Below are 27,481 nucleotides of genomic sequence, written 5' to 3' on the forward strand. Positions count from 1 at the left end.
GACAAGAGAGGCTAAAACAGCACTTTATACACGACTTTCCTCACTAAGTGCGTTTTCCCCTCCGCACTACTTTCTCTTGCGGAGAAATCGATTCACCGCTGCCTCACTTGCTACAAACATATTTGTATTGCTCCCCATGGCACTGTGACAGCCCTCTGGATTGAATGACTCACAACATGCTGCATGTACTATCGTCAACATGAAGCGCAGCAAATGCCTTCTGCTTGTATCGGTGACGCTCAATGTTCTGTTTATCTTCAAAGAGTTATTTTTCCTGCCGGTCAGCAAGGAACTAACTGAGACCAAGGAGTTGAACTGCCTTGTTGAGAGACCCCCGGACAAATCAACTGCATGTCTCAACAGGTGAGATACTGCATTCTATAGCGATGTTTTCGTTTTACATGGCAAGGTTCGTGGCATAGATGGTGCTAGATTTAAAAAAAAAATCTGCCACAACACGAGGTGCTTTTCTCACCTCACCTCACCTATCCCTTGCTTATCTGTATGACTTAAGCAATGTGAACAACGAATAGTTAGCCCCAAAGAAAGGTGACAGATGGTCACCGAAACGTTGGATTTGGATGAATACACTTGGCTGTGTAAACAGAGTCTCTTGATTCAGTGATTTACCAACCTGATAAAACTACACGGAAATACGACTTTAAATTTCCTTATTTTGAAGCAAGGCGCGACACATACCGTTTTTTTTTGGTCTGCTTGCCGCCAAGACACTTTTGATACATGTTTAAGTGTTCTCTGTTTTTCTGTTTCTGGACTACTTGTCACGCCAATGTCTATATCTAACAAGTTGAGGAAATGGCGCCAATACTGAATTCACCTGCTTCGTTCAAGATGTTGATGGCAAGCGTGTACTAGTAGTTTTTACAAACTAAGGTAACGTTATGGCGACTCTTGGTGGGCGTACCAACAATATTAACTTAAATGTTGTTTTCTTTCTGTATACAAACAAGCTTCTAACGTATACAATCATACAGCGTGTTTGGTGTGAGATACTAGTAGGATGTCGTGTAGTAGTGGTGTTGGGAACATTTTAGGTTTCGTCCACATTTCGACGTCTAACTACTCGTAACAGTTGTCTGTATAGTACAAAGTGTGAGGCCTCGGATGACCTTTCAACACAAACAAAAAGCTCGGCTTACGAATACCGAAGTCCTGTCTTTCTGTCAACAAAATAATCAAAGGGCTGGATGTAAGTAAAGTAAGTTAATAATTGAAACAAAATTCCTACCGTACGCACCTCCTTGTTTTCCACCTGTGCAAGGGGTACATTGTGTGCGAGTACAGTGTACATAGCTACCGGGTCCAGTTTGTTCTTCGTCCTTCCGAAAAAGGCCACCTGTATGTTCTGAATCAGTGTGTTTACCACTTAAGTACGATCTGATGATATGACTGTTTAAAGGTTTTTCCAATGCTTCAAGGATTGCGGAGCAAAATCTTGAGGAAACCACAGACAACCCGGTTTCAAAACTTGGAGCAACCGTCGCACCTGTGTGGGTTTACAACAGCACGGCTGCCGACAAGTTCAGGTTTGTCAACATTGGTCATGATTGATTATTACCACTGATTTTTTAGTGTTTGTCTGTCTGTTTGTTTGTTTTGTTTATTGCTCGTTTGTTCGCAGTTATTTGAAAACATCAAAGTCCAAGAAAGTGAGGGGGAAATGATGTAACCACAGACTGACAGGAAGGTTGAATTGGGGGTAAAACCGGTCTCCCAACAGACTGAAAGGAGGTGAATGGTATAGTTGAGTAACTCATGAGGATTGCATGTCCCCGGATCCGACAGTGCAATAAGCACAGAATCAGCGAGAAATTCACAACACTTAATACTTTGAAACATTCGATTTATTTTTGGTCATTTTCGATGTCAATCTTTAGTGGACGAATGCATCATAACTATAAGTTCTTCATTTGAACGAAGATTACAACCTGACATTACAGGAGCAAACTTGAAACGTGCTGCAAAGGAAGTGACGATCTGCTGGTGACCCGGTACAACACACGCGTCAGTACCACCATTCAGTACGACGCTGAGAGGAAATCCCAGCTGAAGGTCACCCCTGAGATATGGAGAAAATTTCCGCAGGTAAAATGTTTGAAGATTTCTCTTTTCATTTCTTTTTATTGCCCAGCATTGTATAGAAGGCAAAGCACTGGTGTGATCAATACCACAAGCTTATGACTTTTCCATACAGCCCTACGCATGCAGAACCTTTCTTGACAACGCTTGATTTCTTCTTATAAAGTAGCCATGAAGACGCAAAGTGTTACTACTGATATCTATTGTAACTAAAAATCGCTCTCTCAACGCCCGAAACAACCAAGCACGAAAGTAGAAAGGGCTTGCTACTTAATTTACACGATCGGAAACCTTTCTTCTAATTTTCTAGAAAACGCCTTTCTCGTACAAGAAATACGCCAGCTGTAGTGTGGTCGGCAACGGCGGCTTGTTGAAAGGCAGTGGATGTGGTAAAGACATCGACTCTGCCGAGTTTGTGTTCAGGTAAGAATAAATCCGAACAGGAGAGATCTCGCCATATCATACTGTGTGAGATAACATTCTATTTTTGCTTTCATATAAACGTCGAACGTCAAGGTACAACCATGTCTGTCCAAAGTAGCTAGCAAGGATTGGTTTTGCTACGTTTTCTCTTCTTCTCCAAACCAGAAAGGTCAATGACCTGAACCAGACGTCTTTTGCCATGGTAACTAGTGTTGGGTTACATCATGTTGCAATTTTATAGCAGGAGGGATTTAGACTCTTGTCTGACCATATATATATGAATGTGTTTGAGTAAGAATTAACAGAGTAAACCATATGCGAATGTAAACATTATGCAATTGCTTTGAAAATGTTACCTTTCTAGCATCCATTTTTATTTTATCTTGAACATATTCTGCTTGACTTATACAGATGCAACATGGCGCCGATAGATGAACGATTTGTTGCAGACGTTGGGAACAAAACAGATTTTATTACCATAAATCCCTCTATTGTGAGTAAAAGGTGAGTTCTTCCATCTTCAGTTTCCTACTTTCTCCATGTTTGGTGTCTTATTAGATTCATAATACATTTCACTAGTACATTTCCCACATATATTTCACGGAGTTATTACTCTCCAAGCAGATACTACGGTAGGTGGCAAGGCAGCATCCATTGGCGTAACTCCTTGCGTTTTGACCAATGAATACTAGTACAACATTACTCGTACCACTGTATTACCTGCTTTGTAACTTATACTCCTTACTACCTCAGATATAGTCTACTAAAGACCACCGCCATGAAGGACAAATTTGTGAAGGATGTATCCCCTTACGGAAGTGCCTATGTCTGGATGCCTGCTTTCTCCTTCAGAATGTGCACATCTCGCAGCTTCGCGGTTCAGACTACCCTACAAGAATATAACTCCTCACTACATGTGGTTTTCGCCAACCCGAATTTCATGCTGGCCATGAATGAATACTGGAAAAGCAATGGGGTGAAAGCAAGGAGGATATCTACAGGTAGGATATCTAGATATGTTAGATACACACATCAGAACGCCACTGTAATATTACATGTACTGTGAGTTCATTTACGTTCGTTGGGACGTTAATTTCGCAGTACAGGCGTTAGCTGTGTTCGTGGAAGGGTTTACTTTGAAAGCAACGGCAGACTTTACAATCATTATGGTACATGTAGTCAACCTTCGTAGTTACCGCCGAAAATGGGGGACCGGTGGTAACTACGGAGGTTGGCACCCAGGGCATGCAAAAAAAGGTCTGATAATTTCATTTACGTTGTCAAGTTGTTGGCATTTGTAAAATACAACTTTTCGTGCAGTCATTAATATTCTGGTCCATTATATTTCAGGCCTGTTCCTAGCCAGCGCTGCCCTGTCCATCTGTGCTGAGGTTCACCTGTACGGATTCTGGCCCTTCCACGTGAACAAGCACAACGTCACGCTGACGGAACATTACTACGATGACATCCCTCCTCGCAAAGTGCACAATATTCCCGAGGAGTTTGCAAAACTACGACAGCTTCACCGCGAGGGAATCTTACAACTGAGAACAGACTCCTGTAGCTGATCGTGTCACCTGATATTCAGTGGTGATGAAGGTTGTAAAAAATAACTACACACACAGAACAGTTTATCACATGATAAACAATAAATAATCTACATGTTGTCCTTTCATCGTAAGAAAGGATATAGGTCTAAACCTATGCACTTGTTATAACATTTTATGGTCAGTTGAGACAGGTAAAAAGCCAAAGCTGTCATCGAAAAGTGGATAAGGCCTCCAAGCAGATGACGATGAAAGCTCGTAATGTTTTATGAGTGACAACCGGGCTTCTATGATAGTCCTTGCCCCTGTAAACAGATAAAAAGTTAACGGCCAAAGTTCTTAGGGAAAACGGATGGTGTCCACATTTTATATAAGCGTCAAGGTACATGAGTTGGTTATCATGTACAAGATGATAATGTATACAGTACATCATCATCTTGTACATGATGATGTATACAGTACAAGAATGTTAGAAAAAATCAATACAGTCTGTATTCAATATCAAGATTTGACTCAATTGCAATACATCCTTTACATTGATGATACGTCTAGACTACAAACATTGTAAAGAAACAACTAACTGATAACTGAATACATCAGTTTGTCCTGTTTGAGGTGATGACAATAAAAACATAACAGTGTTTATATCTATACAATTAAATACATAAAACTAACGAGGAATGATTGTGATGATGATAATTATGACATAAAAGGTATGAGAAGTGGCGTTGGACTATGTCATCGCAGCATTTCTTACGATAATATAGCAGTGAGGCCAGATACTACTAGTAGTACTCATCAATTTCCGAAAAGACTACGTTTGGTGAGTTTCTGTAACAGTAATGTTGTTGGGTCCGAGGATTCTTCCTCCTTCTCGTCCTCAGCACCCAGCTTTCTACATTTGATCTTCCAAAACTGGTACGACACAATGATGATGACGGCCTCTACGCCCTGAAAGAAGCCGTACAACAGGGGAAACAGCAGCAGTTCTCCTGTGATCTCTGCGGGGAATGTTAGCTTCAGGATGGATAAAGCTAGCCCGATATTCTGGTTGCCGGTTTCGATGCAGACCGTCTTGCGGCACTTCATGTCCATCCGGAACAGCCAGGCGAGCAGGAAGCCGAACGTGTAGCCAATCATGGGCAAGATGACAGCCATGACGAAGATGGACGCCGGACCGACCCACATGTTCTTGTAGGTCAACCCGCTGAGCACCGCGCCGGCAAGCAGGATGAAGAACCCGAAGAAGCTCCCAATCTATCAACAAACAAACATCCTTAGTGCTCTTGCAAAATGAAATTGCTGTTTAGCACTGGATAGATAGTAACATTCTGGGAACACAAATGCTAGCCAATATAGGTCGGAATTTCGGAAACACAGAGTGAATTCTTGCAAACTGCACACAATACTCTACCATTAGACTCCCCCCCCGAGGCGTCTCCAACAATTCTTGCAGACTGCACACAATATTGTACCATTAGCCTCCCCCCTGATGCGTTGCCAAAAACGCACACCCATAGCTGATTCATCAGACACAACGCCCACGTCACCCACGTCACCAAATACTCTAAAACTCATTAGGCCATGTTGATTTGATTATATGGATGACATCCGCGCGCGCATGAATTTTCGGCCTTTTCCAAAAAAAAAAAGTATTCAACTATACTGTAAATCGTACAAAACAGTTGCAAAATGAGCAAAAATATACCGTAAGTTACAAAAAATAAGTAAAAACTATACCAATGTCGTAGAATGCCAAAATCAAACGAAAAAAGACGAAATTGTAAGGAAATGAACTTGAAGATTAGATTATTTGCCGAACCATATTCTGACCCATTTGTTCAACCCTCATGACCACGTAGATTTCATAATGAAAACAACTTTTTTTTTTTGCAAAACTTTTTTTTATTCGCACGCGCGCATCAGTTTTGGGGCTCCCGGAGGATGTCATCCATATAATAAAATCAACATGGCCTTATGATGAAACAAAAACTCACCTTCAGAAACAGCCAAGCCCCTTTCGGCGACTTGTACTTGAGCAGGACACCGAGGCCCACGGGGACTATAATCAGCACCAATGTCACGGCTATCTTCCAGTAGGGTATGACGATTTTCGGAGTGGTCCAGGGTTTACTGTACAGCCATAGACACAGCGGCATCAGGCCCATGGCCACCGCTGTAGACGCTGTCGTCATGCAGATACTATGGGGAAAAAAGACTTAAAACTTCAAACGAAAGAACCAGGCATAGAGTTGAATCTTGAAAATGCCCACATATGTATTTCAGCATATATGGAAAATGACAAGCATTCAGTCGCCTGTTAGTATAATCTACCCAACTAATTATGCTCGCGTCGCCTACTGATGATAGACCCTCGATGATACAGACGTGCGCAAGCACACGCACACACACTATTACACAGGCTCACACACGCACACATACTCATACACACACATGCGCGAGCAAATATAGAGGAAGTCTCAGCACTGAAAATCCAGTGGTGTTCCAGTGCTGAGAACTGAGGAGTGTGTTTAAATACTTTGGTATATTTTCCATGCGCGACAAGTACGCACACACACTGTCTCTCTCTCTCTCTCACACACACACACACACACACACACATATACACTCGCGTAACAAACTTCAGAATCATACCTGAGGCTCATGTCTCCGTCCACGAGGTAGGCCAGGATGTTGGATATGCTGCCACCAGGACAGCACCCCACCACTAACACTGACATGGCGCGGGCCGGATCCATCTATGGGCCAAAAGTAGACAGGAAAGCTATTAGTATAGTCTCTACAGACACAATAGTCTCGAACAGGCTTAGTGACTGAAAGCTATATGTTGGCCTAACTATCGTGAAGTTGGGTTCATACTTTGCTGAAGCAAGGACATTACACACAGAATGTCCTTGGCTGAAGAGAACAATTTGAAGGTTCAAACTTGACACCCAACCCTGTTTACTGGTTCAAAAAAAATATTTACGCCAAGTAGAGAAGTACAGAACGATGCGTGTGTGTGTGTCAGTGTCAAACCGAGGAGCTTCAATGTCCTTGGGCAAACTAAGGAAATGCCACTCACCTGGAAGGCCAGACACAACAAGAACGCCACTAGCGGCATGACCACGAACTGCGACAGGACGCCCACCGCTATCCCGTACGGCCGCTTGATGTGTTGAATCATCACGTCAATGTCAACAGCACAGCCCATGGCGACCAGGATCCCGGCAGCCAGGGTGCCGAACACCACGTCCATGGCGAGGTCCAACCCTCGCGAGACCGCAGCTGTCTTGGCGGTGGAGTTCTGAGTCAAGTTGTCAAACGGGGAATCTGTGGCTCCTTCGGCCATCTCTCGCAAAGACTGGGTCAAAGATTCCATCCTTTTGCGTGTGGAGAATGAAACACTGGCTCTCAAAAGAATGCTTCTCTATCTCAACAGAATCCGATGTCCCTGCCTTGTTGTGGTTGTTGTTGCCCTGGAACAAGTGCATTAGAACAGACTCAGTTGTTGCGCCATGGGTACTATTAAATCCCTCCCGACGTCGTCACAATCCCGTTCGTTCTCTTGACCACAGTGGCGTGGGAATTTTTGACTGCAACGAAAGCTAAAACCTACGGCAGCAGCGTTCTACTACTACTAGTAGTACCAGCTAGAATTGAGGCAAGTAGGTTACGAAGAGTTGTCTGTCTGTCAGGCTCTCCCCTGGTCGGACCAGTTGAACAGGTTCTCGTTACATTCCGTATCCTGCTAATTACTGGGTATATGTATAAGTATAACAGCCGCTAGCCATTCAGAGCGAGATAAAAGTAACACTAATGATGATAAGATCATACATGTCATTGAACAGAAAACATTCATAAGGAGGTACGGAACGCCCAAAATTGTGGGCAGACGGAGGGGTCGGTAAAGAGTGTGCAATTATGAGGAACCGTTGCGAGACTCGGTGGTAGACGTCGTCTCTGGATTAATTTTCTCGGCTTGTCATGTGCTGTTTTCTGATTGTACACATGTATATATCATCAGTCTGAAAACCGGTCGGCTGTCGGAAAACAAGTAGCAAATAGAGAACTGTGATCATCTGAAAACTTACTCTCCAAGCAGAGGTTTGGGTTACTTTTTGGCGTGTTTTTAGGCTTTTTTTATTTTTTTTATTTTTCACTGGAACTTTCGTTGGGTGAAAAAATCCCAGTGCAAAAAAAAAACAAACCTCGATAAAAAGGCCTAAGAACACATCAAAAATAACCCAAAACCCAAACCTCTGCTTGGAGAGTACTGACAACTGCACAGGATGACCCTAAAAAAAGTCCGTCGAAGTCTGCTCTGCTATAGTCTATCAACAAAACCCGCCTTGTGCTCAGCATGAGGGAATCTTGGCGACCTTCTAGCGACCTTCTGGGTTGTAGCGAACATGATAATCAGGGGCATGGCTGCTGACAGGGCAGAACTTTTGCGTGCCATTGAATACATTCCAACTGCTGAACAAAAGAGCTACTCTACTCTTCCCCTACTTTAATTCGTCGTGGCCACGTTTGAACATCAATCAGAAAGTTAACAGACCAGGCTTACATTCGCACGAGCGTTTAACTTTTACATAGATCTGTCATCCGGATCAAAATCCAAAGCGGCCAATACCATTCTCCAAGCAGATTTTAATAGGGTCATGGGTGTAGTGATTTTGCGCGTATCAATAGAAAGGCGTACACAGACCTCAAAAACAAAAGTAAAACTTGACATTGAGCCGAAACCTTCATATAATACTTGGAGATAAATTTCTCAAAAAGGTCATGGCAAGTATACATCTAATCTTGAACAACGAATGTTGCATTGCGAGCACACAATATTGATGTATTCAAGTTCTTCTCTCCTGACCGACTCTGGTGTTGCGTAACAACGCATGCGTACCTCCTCCGAGGTGTCACTAATCTTTCTTGTCATCAATAGCGTAAACACAAAAGAGTTCAAAAGTTCTTGAGTACTACTCTCCAAACGGAGGTTGGGATTGTTTTCAGGCGTTTTGTCATGTTTCTATTTTGTCAGTTTTTCTTTGGGTATATTGTCACCCAAATGAAAGCTGACAAATTGAAAGCCTGACAAATTTTAGGCCTAAAAACGCCGCCAGACAAGCCTGACTTCTGTTTGGAGTGTAGTGGAGTGCAACCGGGCCTGGGTTCAATCGCCGCAAGGCTTGCCAGGGACAATACAGGAGGTCAGAGCGTGTCAAAACACACCAGCGAATCACATTTCACAGTGGTTAGGTCCTGGCACGAAGAAAGACGGGCCAGGAGTGAAAATTTAAATATTCCAGGGCTGGTTTATACATTCTGTGGCTGTTTGTTGAGCTAAGCGTCAGGCAGAAGATTTAGCTGCGCGCTCTGAACCGTCCGAGAGAGAGAAAGGCAGCAGTCGCTGCCAGAGGGTCGTGCCCCAAAGGAGGAAGTCGTGCAACGAGACAAGGACTTCTGTCTGTGGGTGGATTTAGATTCCAGATTCCGTTTTTCTTCTCCTGTGCATTTGGGGAGCTGAGACTTTTCCAGGCAAGTTCGATCGATTGGCCGCAACTTTGGGGAGCTATCTCGAGGATATCACTGTTTCTACTATAAGGCTTCCGGAGCTGTCTGTCGTTAATATCAGCATTTAGTATACGTACTAGTACATGCAGGCCGCGACGGAATATCACGGAAGGACACAGCATATAAGAGTTGACATATGTACAGAGGGACTTTTAAGGACTCGAGGACGATGGAAATGGAGGATTTTGAGAAGACAGTTGCAGACGAGGCACCAGGGAGGCCCACTGCTTTCTCCCTTCCCCCGCTGTCAACAGAGCTGAGCAGGGCTTGGGCTCCAAACACTACCTGGAACTTCACACTGAACGACACGGTCTCACTTCCCGAGGAAGATGGCGGGATCACCAGCACAGTCATGGACGTGGTGGTCACGATTACCGTCTGTCTTATCCTGGTGGCCATGGGCTGTACCCTCGACTTGCAGGCCATGCTGAAGTATATCAAGAGGCCGTACGGGATAGCGGTGGGAGTCATGTCGCAGTTCGTCATCATGCCGCTAGTGGCGTTTCTGTTGTGCCTAGCCTTTCAGGTGAGTGAGATTTTAGCTATACATGTACTTTGTGAGACGAAGAAAATACCATTAAAGTTTTAACTCTGACTGAGTCTGAGCATTTTTGCGGAGGGGGCTGTGATAAGTTATACAGTGAGCACAGAACCACCCAGTCAAATGTCTGTCTGTTTAAATTGATAAACAAAAAGAAGAAAATAGATGACTTTTCACTGGGCGATATAATAAGCAATTTGCTAGAGAAGCATATACCTGTTTCATGTTTTAACTGTGCATGCGCATAGTGGTGCATTGTGGGTGGTATGTCAAGTTAAAGGCCCCTGAGACATAAACGAAACATATCTGGATATACTAGTAGTATAAAAAATTATGCAATACTAGAAAGGCCGACATTTGCTTGGGAGCAAATACAGCATATTTCAGTCCATCTCCCTCCCACGCAAAAGTGGACTATTCCAAATTTACCCCAGTGCAAAACTGGCGAAGGTTCTCAAATAAATGAATTAAATAGTAGCTATATGAGAACAAAGATGCAACAACATGTACTTTGAATCTCGAAAGCTTTACTAATCTTATTACAGGTATGCAAAAACTAACAATGATGAGATTTGATACATTTTGAAGGTCTTAGGCACATAAAATTGAATGTGTGGGTCATTACGCACCACTTAGGTGCAATGTGACCTCAGGTAACCCGCAATGGAACACGTGTTCCATGGATGGAACCGGCCATTCTTTAGATAGAACATGGAACGGGTATAGCACTTTTGGCCCTTTTTGTGCTGAAAATAGCCATTAAAGTCTCCCAAATGAGTCATTTGGAAGTGGTGTATGCCAAATATGTGACTGCTATTCTGTAGACACATGTTCAAGGTACCCTTATACCGAATTTCAGATCATTTGGTTGTAAAACCAGGGCTCAGGATCCAAAAATCCATTTTTTGGCGAAAAATGCCCCAAAAAACCTTCATAAAAATTTTTTAAAGGCATGTATCAAAAAAATGAAAAAAACGCCTGGGGGTATTGGCCCACTCTACCTCCATGCCAAATTTCAAGTCATTTGGCTGAATGATGGCGGAGTTGAATCCCTTTGACTGTTTGGCAGGAGAAGGAGGAGAAGAAACATCAGAGAACACAATATATTTCATCCATACCATGGTATGGACTGAAATATAAAAACTGTACATGTTAGGTGCCTTCACCTCAGTGCCCTCGCGCACACGTGCACCGGCTTGCAGTAAATGTTGTGTTCCCGGTACAGTTGGAGCCAGCCCGCGCTCTGTCCGTCCTGGTGGTCGGTACCTGTCCGGGCGGTCACATGTCCAACCTTCTGGTGTACTGGCTGGACGGAGACATCAACCTCAGGTAATAATAACCTCAGCTTAATCTCCAAGCAGATCCTAGGGTAGCAAAAGACAGTATCAAATTGGCCAGGCAGTTTCCAGTCGCCCGAGAGGGTCCAATACGCCACGCATGTGTTAGAGTAAGAATTAATAGGGCAGTAGTTTCTTAGGCTAGACTATAGCTATGTAAAGTTTTTTTTAATTTTATTGTTGTATAGGTAATTTCATTTTATTGTTGTATATAAGGTAAACGTCATGAATTTGTTTTTTGTTTTTACATTTCTGTTCCACATTTGTGAATCAATAGTTGCAGAAAACTTTACTGAAACCCCTGTACTTTTGCTGTGAACATTAAGTTCTATACTTTCTCTCAGTATCTGCATGACGACAGTGTCCACCGCCCTGGCCATGGGCCTGATGCCGCTGTGTCTGTGGATCTACAGTAAACCGTTCACAACCGCCACGACGGTCGTCCCTTACGGCAAGATAGTCATCGCCCTCGTCACCATCATCATCCCTGTTAGTGTCGGCATCTTTCTCAAGTACAAGTCTCCGAAAGGGGCCAGGTTGTTTTTGAAGGTGCGTTTTATGTTTACTGAAGGAAAAAATGTTTTTGCTCTGTTTCCTCTTCTTCTTCTCCAAACAAATAAGGTTAATGACCTGAACCAGACGTCTGTCACCATGGTAACTAGTGTTAGGTTACATCATGTTGCATTTTTATAGCAGGAGGGATTTAGACTCCTGTTTAAATGGAGGGAATGTAAGCGTTCACCTTATTGCTTTAAAAGACACTATGTGATCTTTTCTCATCTCTTGATTTGAATGTTTTTTCATTCAGATTGGCGGCATATTCGGCATCGTCATCATCCTAGCCAGCGCGGTGCTTGGTGGGATAGCCTACAAGGACATGTGGACCGGACCTCCCGCCATTTTCCTCATCGCCTTCGTCTTCCCCACGATTGGCTACTCCTTCGGTTACGTCATCGCCTGGCTCTTCCGTATGGAGGACACCCTCCGGAAAACCGTGTGCATCGAGACGGGGACGCAGAACATCGGGATCGCCCTGTCGATTTTAAAGTTGACATTTGCTCCAGAACTAGCGAGTAAGATTATCCTGTTCCCCATGCTGTACGCCACTTTCCAGGGCACAGAGGCGATGATACTAGTGGTGTCCTACCAGATCTGGAAAAGGAAGTGTAAAGCCGTAGAAGAGAAGGAAGAGAAAGAGACAGCCGATGAAGCAAAGCAGGAAACCCTACTTGACGATGCGATGACCAAGGATGAAGACGTGTACGAATTCGTTACTGCTCTGTGACATGCCACTCTGTTCTTAGCTTGAAAGTTCATCCAGGAAGGTAGAAGGAAGGTTCATCTCTAATTTCCTATACAAAAAAATTATTGGACTGGCCAACATGCTCCCAAGGAAATTTAACCACATACCCCCCTCCGTCTCATTGGGAGTTATGGTAAGATTCCTTACGGGTATGTTGGCCCTGGAGCCGGGGAGCTGAATGGTATCAAGGCAACGAAAATGTCCTTAATCAATCAATCGTATTTGATATTTTAACTAACAGGTTAGGCTCTGATAAAGTATATAGTGCCGACTTGTAAAATATACATGAACCTAGGCTTTAAGGCAGTAAAACTTTATATACATCTTTAATTACATTTAAACACGAGTTATATAAAGGACCTAAAGGAGGAGTCCAATGTAATACTATGTCCGCCCATCGAATAATCACCTCACAAATTTATCGGTAAAGAACTGTTTTTACACTATGGGTGGGGAAAAAAGTGAAACTTCCCACACCGGGAATCGAACCCGGGCCTTGGCGGTGAGAGCGCCAAATCCTAACCACTAGACCATATGGGACTTCGTGACTACGGACGGTCCAATAGCAGCGTTGTTCGATAACAATTCCAACTCCACACAAGACCAACATCAATCAAACTGTTGAACCAGGAATCCTTAAATAGTTGATGTGTATCCGAGAATTTTAACACCCAATACATCACGACTAATTATATAATTTTGACCCTCTGGACATTCCCACCATCCCCACACTACCCAGTGAGTGGATTATAAATAATTTAATTCCTTCCTAATCTGTAACTAAATTTTACAAATTTTGCTGATTTTGTATCAATAAAAAGGTGGTATTTTATATAACACTGACCTTTGGTCTTGAGCCTGCCTTTAACTTCAATATCTGGTACACTGCTGTATTAATTAAGAGCATCCCCGACATTGCAGCAGGTGCAAAAAAAATAATGACTTCCCACGCCGGGAATCGAACCCGGGCCTTGGCGGTGAGAGCGCCAAATCCTAACCACTAGACCACATGGGACTTCGTGAGTGAGATCGGCCCATTAGCACCCTTGTTTACTACTCCATACAAGAAAAACAACATCAAGCAGTAACACCGAGTAAGTCTTAACAAGAACATTAATGTCCTTGGTTTTGGTTCATTTTCTTTGTCGGTGTCCAGTGTGAATGCTCATCAAAAGAAACATTTCGCTTACAATCACTGGGTAACGCATCATTCGTTTCTTTAGTTTGCGAACTTTGGAATGGGAGTTGTCTGCACAGAACTTTGTACTTTTAAGTCCTTTTGATTGGCAGGTGCTTTGCGTGACGTCATCGTTAGACAACATGACCACCGCGCTACGCAGCAAATCAGTGCAGAACAATCACCAGTCAGTCAGTATGTTCTTTGATTGATCCGTTTATATTTTAAGCATAACGTTTTTTTCTATGCCATTTACACCTTATCTCCAAGCAGATTTCTTTCGGTGGCAAGACAGTACCCATTAACCAGAGGAGTTTGCACGGCCACCGAAGGCTAATGGGCACTCCTAGCCTCTGGCCAATGGTTACTGCCTTGCCACCATGTCTCTCCTGGCCAATGGATACTGCCTTGCCACCATGCCATGCCCATATGATCTGCTTGAAGATTGATTTACGCCGACGGAATTAAGCATGTACACAACGATTATCAGTGATAAATTCCGTGCTCAGAAGGCAGCTGACAAAACGACCCGACATGTTGACAGATTCGACAACTGTACAAACTATCGACTTACTGTTAAGTGGTGCCCTCTTGCACAAGAGTAAACTCCAGTACAACCAAGAGCAGTTAATAAGAACATAAACAGGAATGTATTAATTCTAGGTAATAAATCAGATAAGGCGGTTCGGAATCAAACTGGATAGCTAGAAGAGTCAAAATATCAATGACTCAATCCAAAAAGGAAACTTCCCACACCGGGAATCGAACCCGGGCCTTGGCGGTGAGAGCGCCAAATCCTAACCACTAGACCATATGGGAGATTCGTGATCAGATAGGAAATTAATTTCGTTTTGAATAACCACACTTGCAGTGTATAAGGCTTAAATCTTAACCATTATAGTATTCACAGAGATAACGACTCCGTAATCTATTGGCAGAAAATGCTTTGATGATTTGATCACCTTTATTGCACAAGTAATAAACTTGATATAACAATCAAATAAATAAATAAATAAATAGGTTGGGATGTAACAAGTCCACTGAGATATTAATAATGGCACTGGCAGGTTTTATCTTTGGTATGAATATGCAAATGATGTCAATTTGTATTCTGATAGATCCTGGATTTTACAACATGTAGATATATATGACTGAAATGACGTAAACTAAAACGATTTAAGAAAACTTTTAAAATACTATAAAATAATATATACTGGCGATAAAAGAAACGTTTTCCCTCATAGAAAGGTAAAAAAAAACAACTTCATGGACGGAAATGATAAACAAACAAATGTCAGATAAACAAAAATATTCGTAAACATACATAAAAGCACAAAGGACAACATAACTCAACAAGTAAATCATAGTTACAACAGCTAATCATTTAAACATTACGTTTCATATTAGGGGCAGACCAGAAAGCATGAGGGGGGCGAAAATGTTTCCCCTCTCCCGCTACCATCATTTCGTGATTCGCCCCTGAAATTTCGCAATAGAGAAAATTTCTTCATACCTATGTATGTGTTATCAACGTGTAACTTGTTTTGGATGAATGAAAACATTCATATGATGATGAAATAAACAGATATGAATGTCTTTGGTAGCTTGTCATGATAAACATAGAATATAATGTAGCACCTAGCGGTATTTGTCATTATTGCTTTGGCCATATTCGCCATTCCCTGTCATACAAAAAATTGGCAAATCTCTGATTTAATTACGATGCGCTTTCCACAACTTCTCATTCCCTGAGCATACATTGTATCTAATTATTATAATTACTTTAGAGAGTGTCCGTTCAATAAACTTTGGCCTGTTCGCGTCCATCCATATCGACAGGAAATTCCGGACATTCCCGAAGATAGCCGAAGTGTTCCTGCCGACTTCCGATCATCGTCCGGGCACTCGAGGGTGCAACCACGGGCATCGGTCATTGACCCCCAAGTCACTGACATGGTTCCGATCATGTTTTTAGAAGGAGTGAGGCCGTTGGCTGTCGTCCAAAAGTAGTTTCCTGAGTACAATATGGACATAAAAAAATTTAGTATAGTTGTATAACAATAGATTTTAGACATAAGAAATAAGGTAAAGCTAAACGTGACATAGTGAAAAGCCAAGTATGCATATACATGTGTGTACATGTACAGTATATGATGCTGGGATAGCCACCGGACGCGCATGCATGGTGACTGTTGTTTATTTGTTGTCATCGGACCGGAAATGTCGACGAGAAAACAACAAACGTAGAAAGTGAAGGTTATAGGAGGATACGTTCAAAACACGTTTGTATATGTACATTTTCTGATTGTCAACAACTTTAAGTATATCATAAGAAGCTTCTAGGAGAGTAACAGAGAGGACCCCCGTACCTGACTGGATCTTGTTTCATGAAGAGTTGTTTGAAAACCTCCAACTCGTCTTCCTCCCTCAGCAGAGCCAGTGCCTTTCTAGAAGAGTTCTCCGGTATTTCAAAGTATAGTCTTGCGGCCCTGATTCCCGCTAGCGCCTTGCTGTAGTTCCCGCTACAGATCAGGTCCTGTACGGCCAGCAGACACCCCTCGATGTTCTCTACACTGTCCGGTTCGCAATCCCACAAGTCCATGTCGTGAGCAGGCATGGGCGCCTCTCCTGAGATGAGCTGTTTGATGTAAGGTTCTATCACGGCCCAGAACCGCAGCATCTCTGTCTCGGACCAGAGCGGCTCCCTCGCCGTCCGCCGGGGACTCACTCCGACGGGGACCGACAGGGGCGACGGCGTCCGCCGAGGACTTCCGCTGACGGGAACCGACGCCGGAGACGTCGAGGATTTGATCGGAATCGGCGCCGACGCCGCCGGTTTGGACAGTAGTAGTCTCCGCGGAAGGTCCGTTAATGTCGATATCGGGGACGACTTTGTCGGGACTGGCAAGGGCGGCTTGGCGAGCGTCCGTAAGGATTGGTCCGTGCTGACGCCGACCTGGCGACTTGACGTTGAGAACACGGCGGTCTTGATCGGGATCGGTGCCGACGGCTGCCGGCCGCGGGGGTTCTCTCGGGTTGGCGTGCCGACGTGTCCCAACGCCTCGACGGGCGACAAGCCGCACACCGCTACCCCCTCACTAATCTCGTGACGCGAGCTCCAACAAGCAGGCATGTTGCCGGCGTCCAAAGCGTATCTCAACGCGTACATACGTACTTTAGTACTAGTCCTGAATTTCCCGCGCCTTTAGTAGAGCGGCCGCTTTCTTCCTATCCGGAGAAAGTATCGCCTAAAAAGCAAAAACGTTTCGAAGAAAGACCAGAATCAGTTGCGGAACGTCCAGGTACCGGTGTTCAAAGTCAAAACAAATCTGTTGTTCCAAAGCACCGGCGTCTCTATTTAGCCCTAGTGCCCCTTTGTTGTCTGATTCAAACATTACGTCAATGGCCTGACTTGGACGATTCCATTTTATGCCCCTGCAGGGGTTAAAGGTCTTAAATACAAAAAAGGTGCGGATAAAAAAAGTATAAAGTACTGATGAATCTATTTTTGTGTGTTTGAAAGTTGTGATTGATGCGAATAATGATAATTTTAAACCGACAATAATATGTTTGCCATTGATTACTAAGAAAAGTTATGAGAATCTTACCAAAATATCCCTCCCGTGAATGGTTGGCGCCAATCATGATTCAGACATATGGGCTGACCTATTTAGTCATTTGTGTTTGACTTTCCCGTGTTTTAAAGTGTGCTTGAAACACTTATTATGGCGGACGTCACTAAGCATGTCCGGGTCACCACAAACACGTGGCCGGGCCGCGTCTGTTGTGTTTCCTTTGGGGCTGAACTTGTTGTAGAATGTCCTTGGTACACCGAAGGGTTTGCAGGAATACCGTAACGTGCTATTTTGCCGAAGTACTTTGGTCAATATCGTACTCTTACATTTATCAAAATAAAAATACAAGTTCACGGAACGTGTGTAACAGCAAAATATATATTATTTTAATTATTATACTAGAGTGTTAGAATTTTAATTTCTGTAGTCCAGTTATGGGTTTGCTTACTGAGACAGAACTGGCATATTGTATCACGTTTCGTGAAATGAAAATGAAAAAAAAAAAGACTCTAGAAAAGCCTCTTTAGACTCATCATTCTTTACCCTCTACATTTGTTTATACATGTAATTATTTTGATATTTCATTGAACATTACGCATTGGTAAGTCACCACGAAAAATAAATGTATCTGTTGCAATGCACATGTATACTATCATCGTTACATACTCGTCCAAAAGTCAACCCTTAATTTTTGGCCTTATGAATAAGTGTATACGCACACACATACTTCTTACTATCAGGCGGTATTTCCTGAGAAAAACAGTTACTGTACATGGCGACATCACTGTGCGTATTCCCCTATACACACCCTTGTTGTTGATTGTTTATCACTATAGCCTCGGGGATACCGGTGAGTGGTATGCGTCATTCGTCTTGACCTGTGACCTGGCGATGCTTTTCAGATTTGGGCGGGAAATATACCGGCCGGCGGCACTTGTACCATGACTCACATCCTTATGTATTCCTGTTTTGTTGTGGTCACTGGGTGGTGCGACAGAATGACCAATACGTCGTGAACGTCTTGAAAAGCAATGAATAAGGCCTGTTGTATTAAAGAGCTAGACTTTTGGTGGACCAAATGACTCACTACCTCGGTACGCATTTTATAGCCATTTTAGATTACATGTATATGACTAATATGTCTTCACGTAAAAATACCAAGTAAACTGATTGCAAGCGATAGCAACAGCTTTGCCTAAATTAACTAGACACTCCAAATTCAACGGTCAAGCTCAATAATCTGATTTTACATTACCAAAAATTATGGCAATAACGTTGATCAATCCCTTTTTCAATGGTTACCGGTTTCAAAGTCTGAAAAAAATTTTAAACGTTTTTAAACAGCCACTGATGTTGGAAAGGAAAACTGATGTTGGAAAGGAAAATCTTCTGCTTTGCTGATTTTTCTGACACGATTGAAGATTGTTGGAATGGTTCTTTGCCAAAAAGACGGCGGTGTCGCAAAACGTTCGACTTTTCCATCCCAACATCTGCTTGGAGATGATAGGCTAGCTATCCTGGTCACGAGAAGACATAAATACCAAGATGGCCGCGCCCAGTCAGCGGAAAGCTGACGTGTTGTTATAGCGTTGTTTCATCACCTGTACGCTTACGGAAAGAACCTAGATCCAGTCATTTTATCATTGCCAGCTGTAAGAAGACCTGATCAAGGTATGGAAGTGGCTGATGTGCGCTGTCAGGGCGAGATATCTGAATATTTGAAGATATCTTCGTTGCATTTTTTGAGGTGGGAGGGGGGCGCACATATTTATATGCAAGGTATTTCAAGTAAGAGGGATAAAATAACAGAAACTCGCAATTTGTTATGTTGATTGTGGAAGATTTGAAAAATATTGGCTGATCAACGCAATTAGTCTAGTTGTTATATCTCTGTGAATTTCAGTTGACTGTCCGTACGAAATATGAATTTGTTTTGCATATGTCACATTGTTTTGATACACGTTAACGTTATAGTATACTTATACATGGTGTTTTACAGATGTGGCCCTTACGCGGTGGCCGCCATAGGCGTCCAGGAATCGCTCTGGTGCTTCTTGCATTTCAGGTAACTCAACTATTTAATCTCATATGCACAATAATGTTACATACATGTACATGTATCGTACATGCATACATGTAATGTGATATCACAGGTCTCTGCTACTGAAGTGTTCAGTTTTGAACTAAACAGGTTTTTAGACCTTCTGTCACCATATATCCTAAAGGTAAATAGACCAATCCCAATGCCTAGCTCTGTCTAACTCTTAAAGCATGGAAATGCAAAATGAAACAGGAAAGTTTAAATGGACAATGTGTATTTAAGAGACATGCAGCCACTGTCTTCTTCTTCTTCTTCTTCCCTTTACGTGCTAGCCTCACTAGTTTGAGGCCTCCAGCACGGTGGGGGTAGGGGTTTTTGATAGGGGTGGTCGCAAATGTATAATATAAATGTATATGTAAATGTATATATATGTTGTGGTATATATGTTGTGGTCTACAGCTCCTCAATGGGCAGGGGCGCCACTCCCTGTCCGCCACCCAAAGCAGGGTGACGGCGAGTCTCATTGGTTGAACCGCTAATTGCTATCCTATCATTGGTTGAACTGCTGACTGCGATGGACAGTCAGGATCAGTCTATTGTATCTCTCCCTCAGATGGCCCAAGCTGGATTTCAGAACATCCCGCCCGTTACCTTGGCAACCCTGGCTGCCAACGTGGCCATCTTCCTGCGGCTGTTCCGTGGTTTCCGCTACCCCAAACTCGGGGAGGTGTGTGTGAGCGTGGTCCACGTGTGGTACCAAGGGGTAAGTACAACAACATTTTTATTTGTCAGACAGTCTTTAGAAAAAAGCCAACAGCTATTTGATATGTGTCAATCATTATACACATTTATAATGATGCTATTGAAAGATTTGATTAAACTATAGTACTTTTCAAACAAGCAGTGTGATAAACTTTGTAGTCTTTGTGTCATCTGTTGGTATGTGGCTTTTGCTGCAGAGGTATTGCTAAATTTGTTTAATCCATTGCAGATATAGGGTGGTGCCCATCTTCATTTCTATAGCCCTTGGGCCATGCAGTTATGCAAGCACTACAGCAGGGGGCTAGTCCACTGGTAGTCATGTGTAATAAGCAAGAAAAAGTAGCATGTACCACTTTTTAAGTCTTTGGCTGGGATTTGACCCCAAGAATGCAAAGCCAGCACTCTACCCACTAGCCTACTACATGTAATATTTCACTGTTATTGTTGCTTGTTGACAGGACTGGAAGAGGCTGATCTACTCTGCGTTCTTCCATGCTGACGAGTGGCATCTGTACTACAACATGGCTTCCTTCATGTGGAAGGGCATCACGTTAGAGCGCAGACTGGGTAGTGCCCGGTTCCTGTACCTGCTGACAGTGTTCACGGTCTGTACCCACTCCCTCCTGCTGGGGCTCAACTACTCCATGGGCCACTTCTTCCACCAGTCCTCGTATCTAGCTGACTGTGCTGTAGGCTTCTCAGGTAAGGTACATGTACAAGGTAGAGTCCAAATCAGGGTTCTAGCCAGGGTTTTCGTCAATTACTGGAACTTTACGGTGTGTGGCAGAAATTTTTTAAAACCAAACCGTCAACCTTGACAGACAAATTTGTAAAAATCTTGGGTAAAATGTGAAATGAACTGTCAATAATGTTATAGACCTAGCGTTGACACTTCTTGCTTGACTTCATACTTAGTCTAGTATTTCAGGGTAGCTTTTAGCTGAAAACGTGTACAGAACTGTTTGTTTTATGAGTCGATGTTTGACTGACATTTCAGGGGTAATTTTTGCGCTGAAAGTGCTGACCACACACTACCTCCCTCCTGGGATGACCTACGTCATGGGATGGTTCCCTGTGCCCCGCAGAATTGCATGCTGGGTAGAGCTGGTGGTCATACAGGTACATTTATCAATGCTTTGTCAATCTCTAAGTCATTATCTATTCCTAGTACAGTCAAAGTTGTGACAACTTTCACAACAATTTCCTACTAGTTGTAAAAAGTGTTCTGTGGGCACATATAGTTAATTGTGTGGCTCTTTTGGGTAGTAAAAACATACTGGTTGCATCTATGGGAACTCACCAGGTTTCTCTACATTTCACTATTTGTACCGAGCAGTACACAGTAACAGAAGTATGAATGCTCAAGAAAACAGTTACTGAAGCAACTGGATGGGTCTCGTGTACTGTTTTCCTGTGTATCTTGTTACCTGAATGTCTAACCTTCATTAACGTAGAAGTATGACATAAAATAGCATCACCATTTTTTTGGTTTGAATCACCAGATCCTGATCCCCCGTGCGTCGTTCATGGGCCACCTGTCAGGGATACTGGTGGGTCTGCTGTACACCAGCGGGCCTCTCAGGGCCATCATGGACCTGCCGTTTGGAGGTACTGTAATTATGCTTACCTTCTCAGAAGGAAAACATAATGTTTTTGCTCAGTTTCTTCTACTTCTCCAAACAAATAAGGTCAATGACCTGAACCAGTAGTCTGTCACCATGGTAACTAGAGTTGGGTTACATCATATTGCAATTTTATTATATTTACCTTTGCAGAAGGAAAATATCTTGTTTTTGCTCAGTTTCTTCTTCTTCTCCAAACAAATAAGGTCAATGACCTGGACCAGACGTCTGTCACCATGGTAACTGGTGCTGTAGCGTTGGTTACATTATGTAGCAGAAGGAGTTGGAAACTGTGAAAGAGTATGGTCATTTACATGTGTAACACAAAAAATGTCAGCCCCTGGCTGAAGGGCTTGACATTTTAGTTTGCCTAACTTCTCTCCCACAATTTCCCATCTCAGGTTGGACCAGACATCGTTACTATGATGATTATGGAGCTCCAGAACCCAGACACACCCGGCAACAGTCCTACACCTATCATGCAGGTCAGAAACTTCATTGTCTAGAGATCACTTTATATTCAACATCGTATTCTAGGAACTTTTTATGTTTTAATACCTTCGCAGAAGGAAAACATTGTTTTTGCTACGTTTCTTCTTCTTCTCCAAACAATGACCTGAACCATACTGTCTGTTACCATGGTGCTAGTAACTAGTGTTGGGTTACGTCATGTTGCAATTTTATAGCAACATGATGTAACCCAAATAGAGGGATTCAGACTCCTGTCTGACCACATACATGTATATCAATGTGTTTGAGTAAGAATTAACAGAGCAGACTATATGCAAAGATAGACATGCACTTGCTTTGCAAATGTTACCTTGATAGTTCAGGTAGTTTTTTATTGACTGAAAGGCAAAAGATTATGATTGGTCTGAAATTGATGTGGCACAAGTACTAAAAGTACAAGTGCGAGTTTTTCAAGCCCTATCTTGAGAAGTTGACATTGTCTTGCAGGTGCCACAGGATATCGGGCTCCAGGAGGGACGGGGCTAACAGAGGAGGAGGAACTCCAGGCAGCCATGCAGCAGAGTCTGCAGGAGTATGAACAACAGGCTACACGGGCCGCCATTCAGGAGAGTGTCAGAGATACAGGTACACGTAACATACAGGCTGCCAAGTGCACTTATACGATTGTTATACACTAACTAAAGGCAATACTGCAAATCACTTGATATCTGTGGTACTTTTATATTCACAATTTTCAGTCACTTCTATACCGCGAACCTATCATTACTGCGAACAAATATTTCACTGACTTTCTTTCCTCTGCACCTGCCGCCACCATGAAAATATACATGTAGTTCTGCACACAATTAATTTTTCTCAGACCGCAAAATTTTGCTACCATGTATATTAAGTTATTTACAGTAGTAGTATCGCTTATGAAACATTCCAAAATGATTTTTTTTCTTGTAGTGTAGGCAACCTGTATTCTAGAATTTCTACATCTTTAGAGAGATAGAAAGCTACATTGTATTTTTAATGTGTTTCAGGTTTTGGTGACGGCAGGCAGCCTAGTGCCCCTCCCATCCACACAGCGTTTGAGGGAGCCACTCCTACTGCACCCATGTCAGACCTGGAAGAGCTACGGCAGCGCAGGTTAACTAGACTGGATCAGCTGCACAGATGACACCTGCAGCAGCTGCACAGATGACACCTGCAGCAGCTGCACAGATGACACCTGCAGCAGCTGCACAGATGACACCTGCAGCATCCTCTGCTACAAGGAAAAGCTACCTGCCAATCACACTGCCTTTTACAGTCAACAGGCAATGTGATTGGCCTGAGGCTGCTAAAAGGAAAAGCTATTAGCCAATCACATTGCTTTTTACAGTCAAGAGGCAACATGATTGACTGATAACATTTCCTCCTAGTCCAACCACATGTAGCGGAATATCTGATTGGATGACCAGACTTGAGCAACTGAAATAAAGCTAGCAATGTAGCAATATTATTTATTCACTCAGAGTAGTTGTGTGCTATAGTTCTTGGTCGCTAAATCATATATCAAGCACGTACATTGTATCAATATCGTTTTACAATTGCACTATGTAACAAATTTTCTAATTCATGTGAATTTACTTGAATATTTCTCTCCATCCAAAAGTTTAAAATCTGAAACAAGAGATGTAATCTTTTGACTAGTTTATCATGAGAAAGGGAAATTATATTTCCTGGGGAAAATTAACAGCCAAATTGGAAATTATTATTGTTGCATCTAACCACATACTAGTAAGTGCCAGTGTGCATTTTATGGTTTTTCAAACTTTGTATCAAAGAAAGAACCTTAAATATTTTATTTCATGACATACTCCTTTTATCTTTGGCAAAGTTATAGCTACAGCTTTTGTGTTTGAATCATGATATTCTTTCTTTTTTGTGTTTGAATTCTAATATTCTTTTGTATCACAACAGAGCAGCTTTTAAACCAATGCAGTAATATACGTAAAACTTGATTTAAATGGAAATAAAGTCCAGAATATTGTACATTTTTACTTGTTGTTTTTATCATTTGAAGAGAGCAATCCTGGTACATGTGTTTCCACTGTACAAGTTTTGCTCCCTCGCACAATTTCACCCAATTTGCCCTTGCTTTTACCACTCTTGTAGCTATGTAAAAAGAGAGACAAAAGAAGACACAAGACAAGTGATACTTGCAAAATGAAGCTGGCTCCATACCAGGATGGCACCAGCTCCATTTACTGTTATTAACTGCCTCTCACATGAACGGCCATGTATACAGAAAAATGGTAACTTGCATAGAACAAATCTTAAAGGACATCCTACCAGCACGTATACACCACTTGTTTTTAGCTCTACAATCCACAAACACTGGTTGTAAAGCAATTCGTGATGATCCTATATAAAATTTTGGCTGACAGTTCCCGTTGTACGTACAGTTCAACTGTTGTCATCTTTGGCATTCTTGACCAAATAACTTTTTCTACTGAATCCGAGAAATTTGTCATTTTAACGAAGTTACCACTTCATCGAGTTATTCAGCTAGTGACTACAAAATCTACAGATACAACGCTCGAGTCACCCAACCCTCTCCTCCCTACGCAATGGTTTGTTCCACTAATTTACACATTTTTGAGGCACTATTTAGGCCAGAATTTGGACAGTTTGATTATCAGAACAGGGAGGGTCAGGTTATAGGAGCAACAATACATCTCAAGTTGTAACACCGTAATATCATAATAACATCACTGGAACATTTTCACTTTGAAAAAAAAATTATTATAAAAAATATCCACACTTAGTTGCTGAAGACTCTTGTACATGTACATTTTTTAAACATACTAGTATATAATACAGGCCAAAACGGCAAAAAGTGCAAGCAAAACCTTGCAAATATACCTTGTACATGTCCATTTTTTTTTTTAACTTCCCAAGAGTCTGAAAAGTTTACCTGATTGCTAAAATGGCCCAGTGACGTCCATCAACATACATACAAAACTTAAAACACCTTTACCTAACTAAAAACCATAGTGTTACGGTAACAATATTGCTTGTAGTAAATTCGTCAATGTGGAGAGTTGGCTCATCTCTGGAAGGAAGGTACAGAGTATGTCACATGTCATGTTTGAATTGGGTCTTGGATACCAATACTGTTAGAGAATTCTGGCTCTCCTAAACAAGAAGTTATAAAATGTACATCTTTGCTGGAAACACAAGCATACCCTTTTCAGGTATGCCCTAGTTTTGTCAAACAGTAGCCTCCATTCCAGAGCTGAATGCTTATGAGCACTAAGTATCGTATAAGTACAATAGCCATACCAATCCTTCCTCTTGGTTCTAGGCAAAAAGAGAAACAGTCCAAATTTGTACAGTAGATATAAAATTATAATAACAATTAGTATTGACAGGATATGTATATAAGTAACATAAATGCTTGACTTTTCTCTTAATTTACTATTCCACTCAAGCTGACAAATGTTAGAACCAAGAAAAAAATTGGTGTGCCAAAAGAAAACAGCATATGCAGCACTATTTGTAAATTGTAGACACCAAAAGTTCACAGTAATAAGCGTATAGTAACTATATCTGGCAGCATCTAATGATATTGATAGGGTTAGCTGTAACTGTCAGGCTATTGGGCACATTGGACCATCTAATCACAAAGGCTGTGATTGGCCAGTTTAAACGTCACATCATCGAAACTGACCAATCAGGAACCAGCATAAAACAAATGTTACATGTGATAATTTGGTAACAGTTAGCCCTTTGTAAACAAATTTTTCTGATTAAATTATTCACCATATTTATGGATGAGTTATTTCAAACTTATTCTTGCTTGATATACAACCAAACTGCACCTTTGGAGTGGCTTCTGAGAATACAGCAAATGATCGAAGAATAGAGCTTGTGCATTTAGTAATTTTTACTTTTAGGACCCTCCTAAACATCACCTTAATATGAATTCATACCAATAAATATGTGCTCAACTTAGATTAACAGCAAACAAGTTCTATTCAACACCCTGTGTCAATATGAAGACTCACACATTATTTAGAATATGGTACTTTTTCCATTTAGATTACTTCTAGCTTTGTTTACAATATGTTTTCCTCTAGTATACTAGTATATTTGTTCTGAAAATTAAGACTGTTGTGAGTTATACAGGAAACAATTTTGTGTCTGGAAAATACATGGTGTGTACAACCAGAGCTTGACTGGAAGCACACAATGTTGCCAAGTATTCAGTATTCAGCCATCTAACAACAACAATCCTCCATGTATCCAGAAACTTTACTGGGTATGTAGGTGCCTGTTTTTGATAATTGATACATGTTTACTTTGAATAATTGATACATGTTTATTTTCAAACTCCAATTCCAAACTTTTGCCAGCAACTCAGAAATTCATATCATTACCAGTCAAAAATACATTTCTGAAAAGTCATGCCAAATCAATTTTACATGACGTGACAGCCAATATATTTCTCCTTACAAGTTACATTACTTGCCACGCTGCAAAGTTTGAAAACCTCAATTCCTACCATACCTCATTGGTAGGTACAGAAACACACATAGAATTTTGATGCTTTTTGCTTCAAGAGGTTGGCTCTGAACATTAGCTCATTTTATATACAAAGTTTCTATCATACGATTAACATGTACATGGCTTTAGCTTGTGTGAAATAGTGTAACCTCAGTATCTAGTGAATGAAACAGGTTTGTATACCATGTTTACTTTACTATGCCCAAAAGTTGGCCACCTTGGTAACCACATGTGGATGTAAAATACTATCATTGAAGTACTCTCTTGCTTTTGCATGCGAGACCCAAAAATTTGACCACACTTTCACATTGTTTTCAGACAATACAATAAAAGCAGCAAAATTAAGAGTTGTCCTTTTTGCATGACAACTGACAATGTACCAATTTTTTCCGAGGCTAGTCAAATTGTGACATTTTGCTGGAATAAATGGTATTGATTGTCCAATGTGGACAAATTGTGGCCTAAATGCTGG

General features: G+C 41.9%; 6 protein-coding genes and 3 non-coding genes across 11 annotated transcripts in view; 4 read left to right on the top strand and 5 right to left on the bottom strand.

Moving 5' to 3' along the window:
* Positions 1-27,481, top strand: part of LOC109487020 (unconventional myosin-VIIa-like) — a 90,514-nt gene that overhangs the window by 54,271 nt on the left and 8,762 nt on the right. The window lies entirely within an intron of this gene.
* Positions 137-4,258, top strand: LOC109487047 (alpha-N-acetylneuraminide alpha-2,8-sialyltransferase-like). Of its 2 annotated transcripts, XM_019790994.1 has the most exons (7): positions 137-363; positions 1,440-1,547; positions 1,962-2,106; positions 2,411-2,523; positions 2,935-3,027; positions 3,277-3,524; positions 3,874-4,258. In XM_019790994.1, exons 1-7 carry the CDS (start codon positions 200-202, stop codon positions 4,089-4,091), a joined length of 1,089 nt encoding a protein of 362 aa, XP_019646553.1. In that variant the 5' UTR covers positions 137-199; the 3' UTR covers positions 4,092-4,258. The 2 variants fall into 2 exon arrangements, with proteins under 2 accessions (XP_019646553.1, XP_019646554.1); XM_019790995.1 differs by lacking the exon at positions 1,440-1,547.
* LOC109487049 (solute carrier family 10 member 6-like) lies at positions 4,685-7,651 on the bottom strand. Its single transcript, XM_019790999.1, has 4 exons — positions 7,156-7,651; positions 6,726-6,829; positions 6,068-6,272; positions 4,685-5,327 (listed from the first exon to the last, which is right to left on the bottom strand). Exons 1-4 carry the CDS (start codon positions 7,450-7,452, stop codon positions 4,869-4,871), a joined length of 1,065 nt encoding a protein of 354 aa, XP_019646558.1. The 5' UTR covers positions 7,453-7,651; the 3' UTR covers positions 4,685-4,868.
* Positions 9,193-12,833, top strand: LOC109487045 (ileal sodium/bile acid cotransporter-like). Its single transcript, XM_019790991.1, has 4 exons — positions 9,193-10,170; positions 11,411-11,514; positions 11,867-12,071; positions 12,331-12,833. Exons 1-4 carry the CDS (start codon positions 9,781-9,783, stop codon positions 12,805-12,807), a joined length of 1,176 nt encoding a protein of 391 aa, XP_019646550.1. The 5' UTR covers positions 9,193-9,780; the 3' UTR covers positions 12,808-12,833.
* Positions 13,294-13,365, bottom strand: Trnae-cuc. Its single transcript has one exon. It is a non-coding gene; the product is annotated as a tRNA-Glu (tRNA).
* Positions 13,769-13,840, bottom strand: Trnae-cuc. Its single transcript has one exon. It is a non-coding gene; the product is annotated as a tRNA-Glu (tRNA).
* Trnae-cuc lies at positions 14,750-14,821 on the bottom strand. The gene has a single exon. It is a non-coding gene; the product is annotated as a tRNA-Glu (tRNA).
* On the bottom strand, positions 14,925-17,820 carry LOC109487053. The gene is made up of 2 exons (XM_019791003.1): positions 16,372-17,820; positions 14,925-16,016 (listed from the first exon to the last, which is right to left on the bottom strand). The coding sequence occupies exons 1-2, from the start codon at positions 17,169-17,171 to the stop codon at positions 15,974-15,976; spliced, it is 843 nt and encodes a 280-aa protein (XP_019646562.1). The 5' UTR covers positions 17,172-17,820; the 3' UTR covers positions 14,925-15,973.
* Positions 19,577-26,726, top strand: LOC109487066 (rhomboid-related protein 4-like). The gene is made up of 8 exons (XM_019791018.1): positions 19,577-19,642; positions 20,232-20,381; positions 20,839-21,082; positions 21,378-21,499; positions 21,883-21,988; positions 22,404-22,487; positions 22,960-23,097; positions 23,499-26,726. The coding sequence occupies exons 1-8, from the start codon at positions 19,577-19,579 to the stop codon at positions 23,633-23,635; spliced, it is 1,047 nt and encodes a 348-aa protein (XP_019646577.1). The 3' UTR covers positions 23,636-26,726.

This window comes from Branchiostoma belcheri, unplaced genomic scaffold (assembly GCF_001625305.1).
Source record: "Branchiostoma belcheri isolate BF01 breed outbred unplaced genomic scaffold, Haploidv18h27 scaffold85, whole genome shotgun sequence".
NCBI lineage: Eukaryota > Metazoa > Chordata > Leptocardii > Amphioxiformes > Branchiostomatidae > Branchiostoma > Branchiostoma belcheri.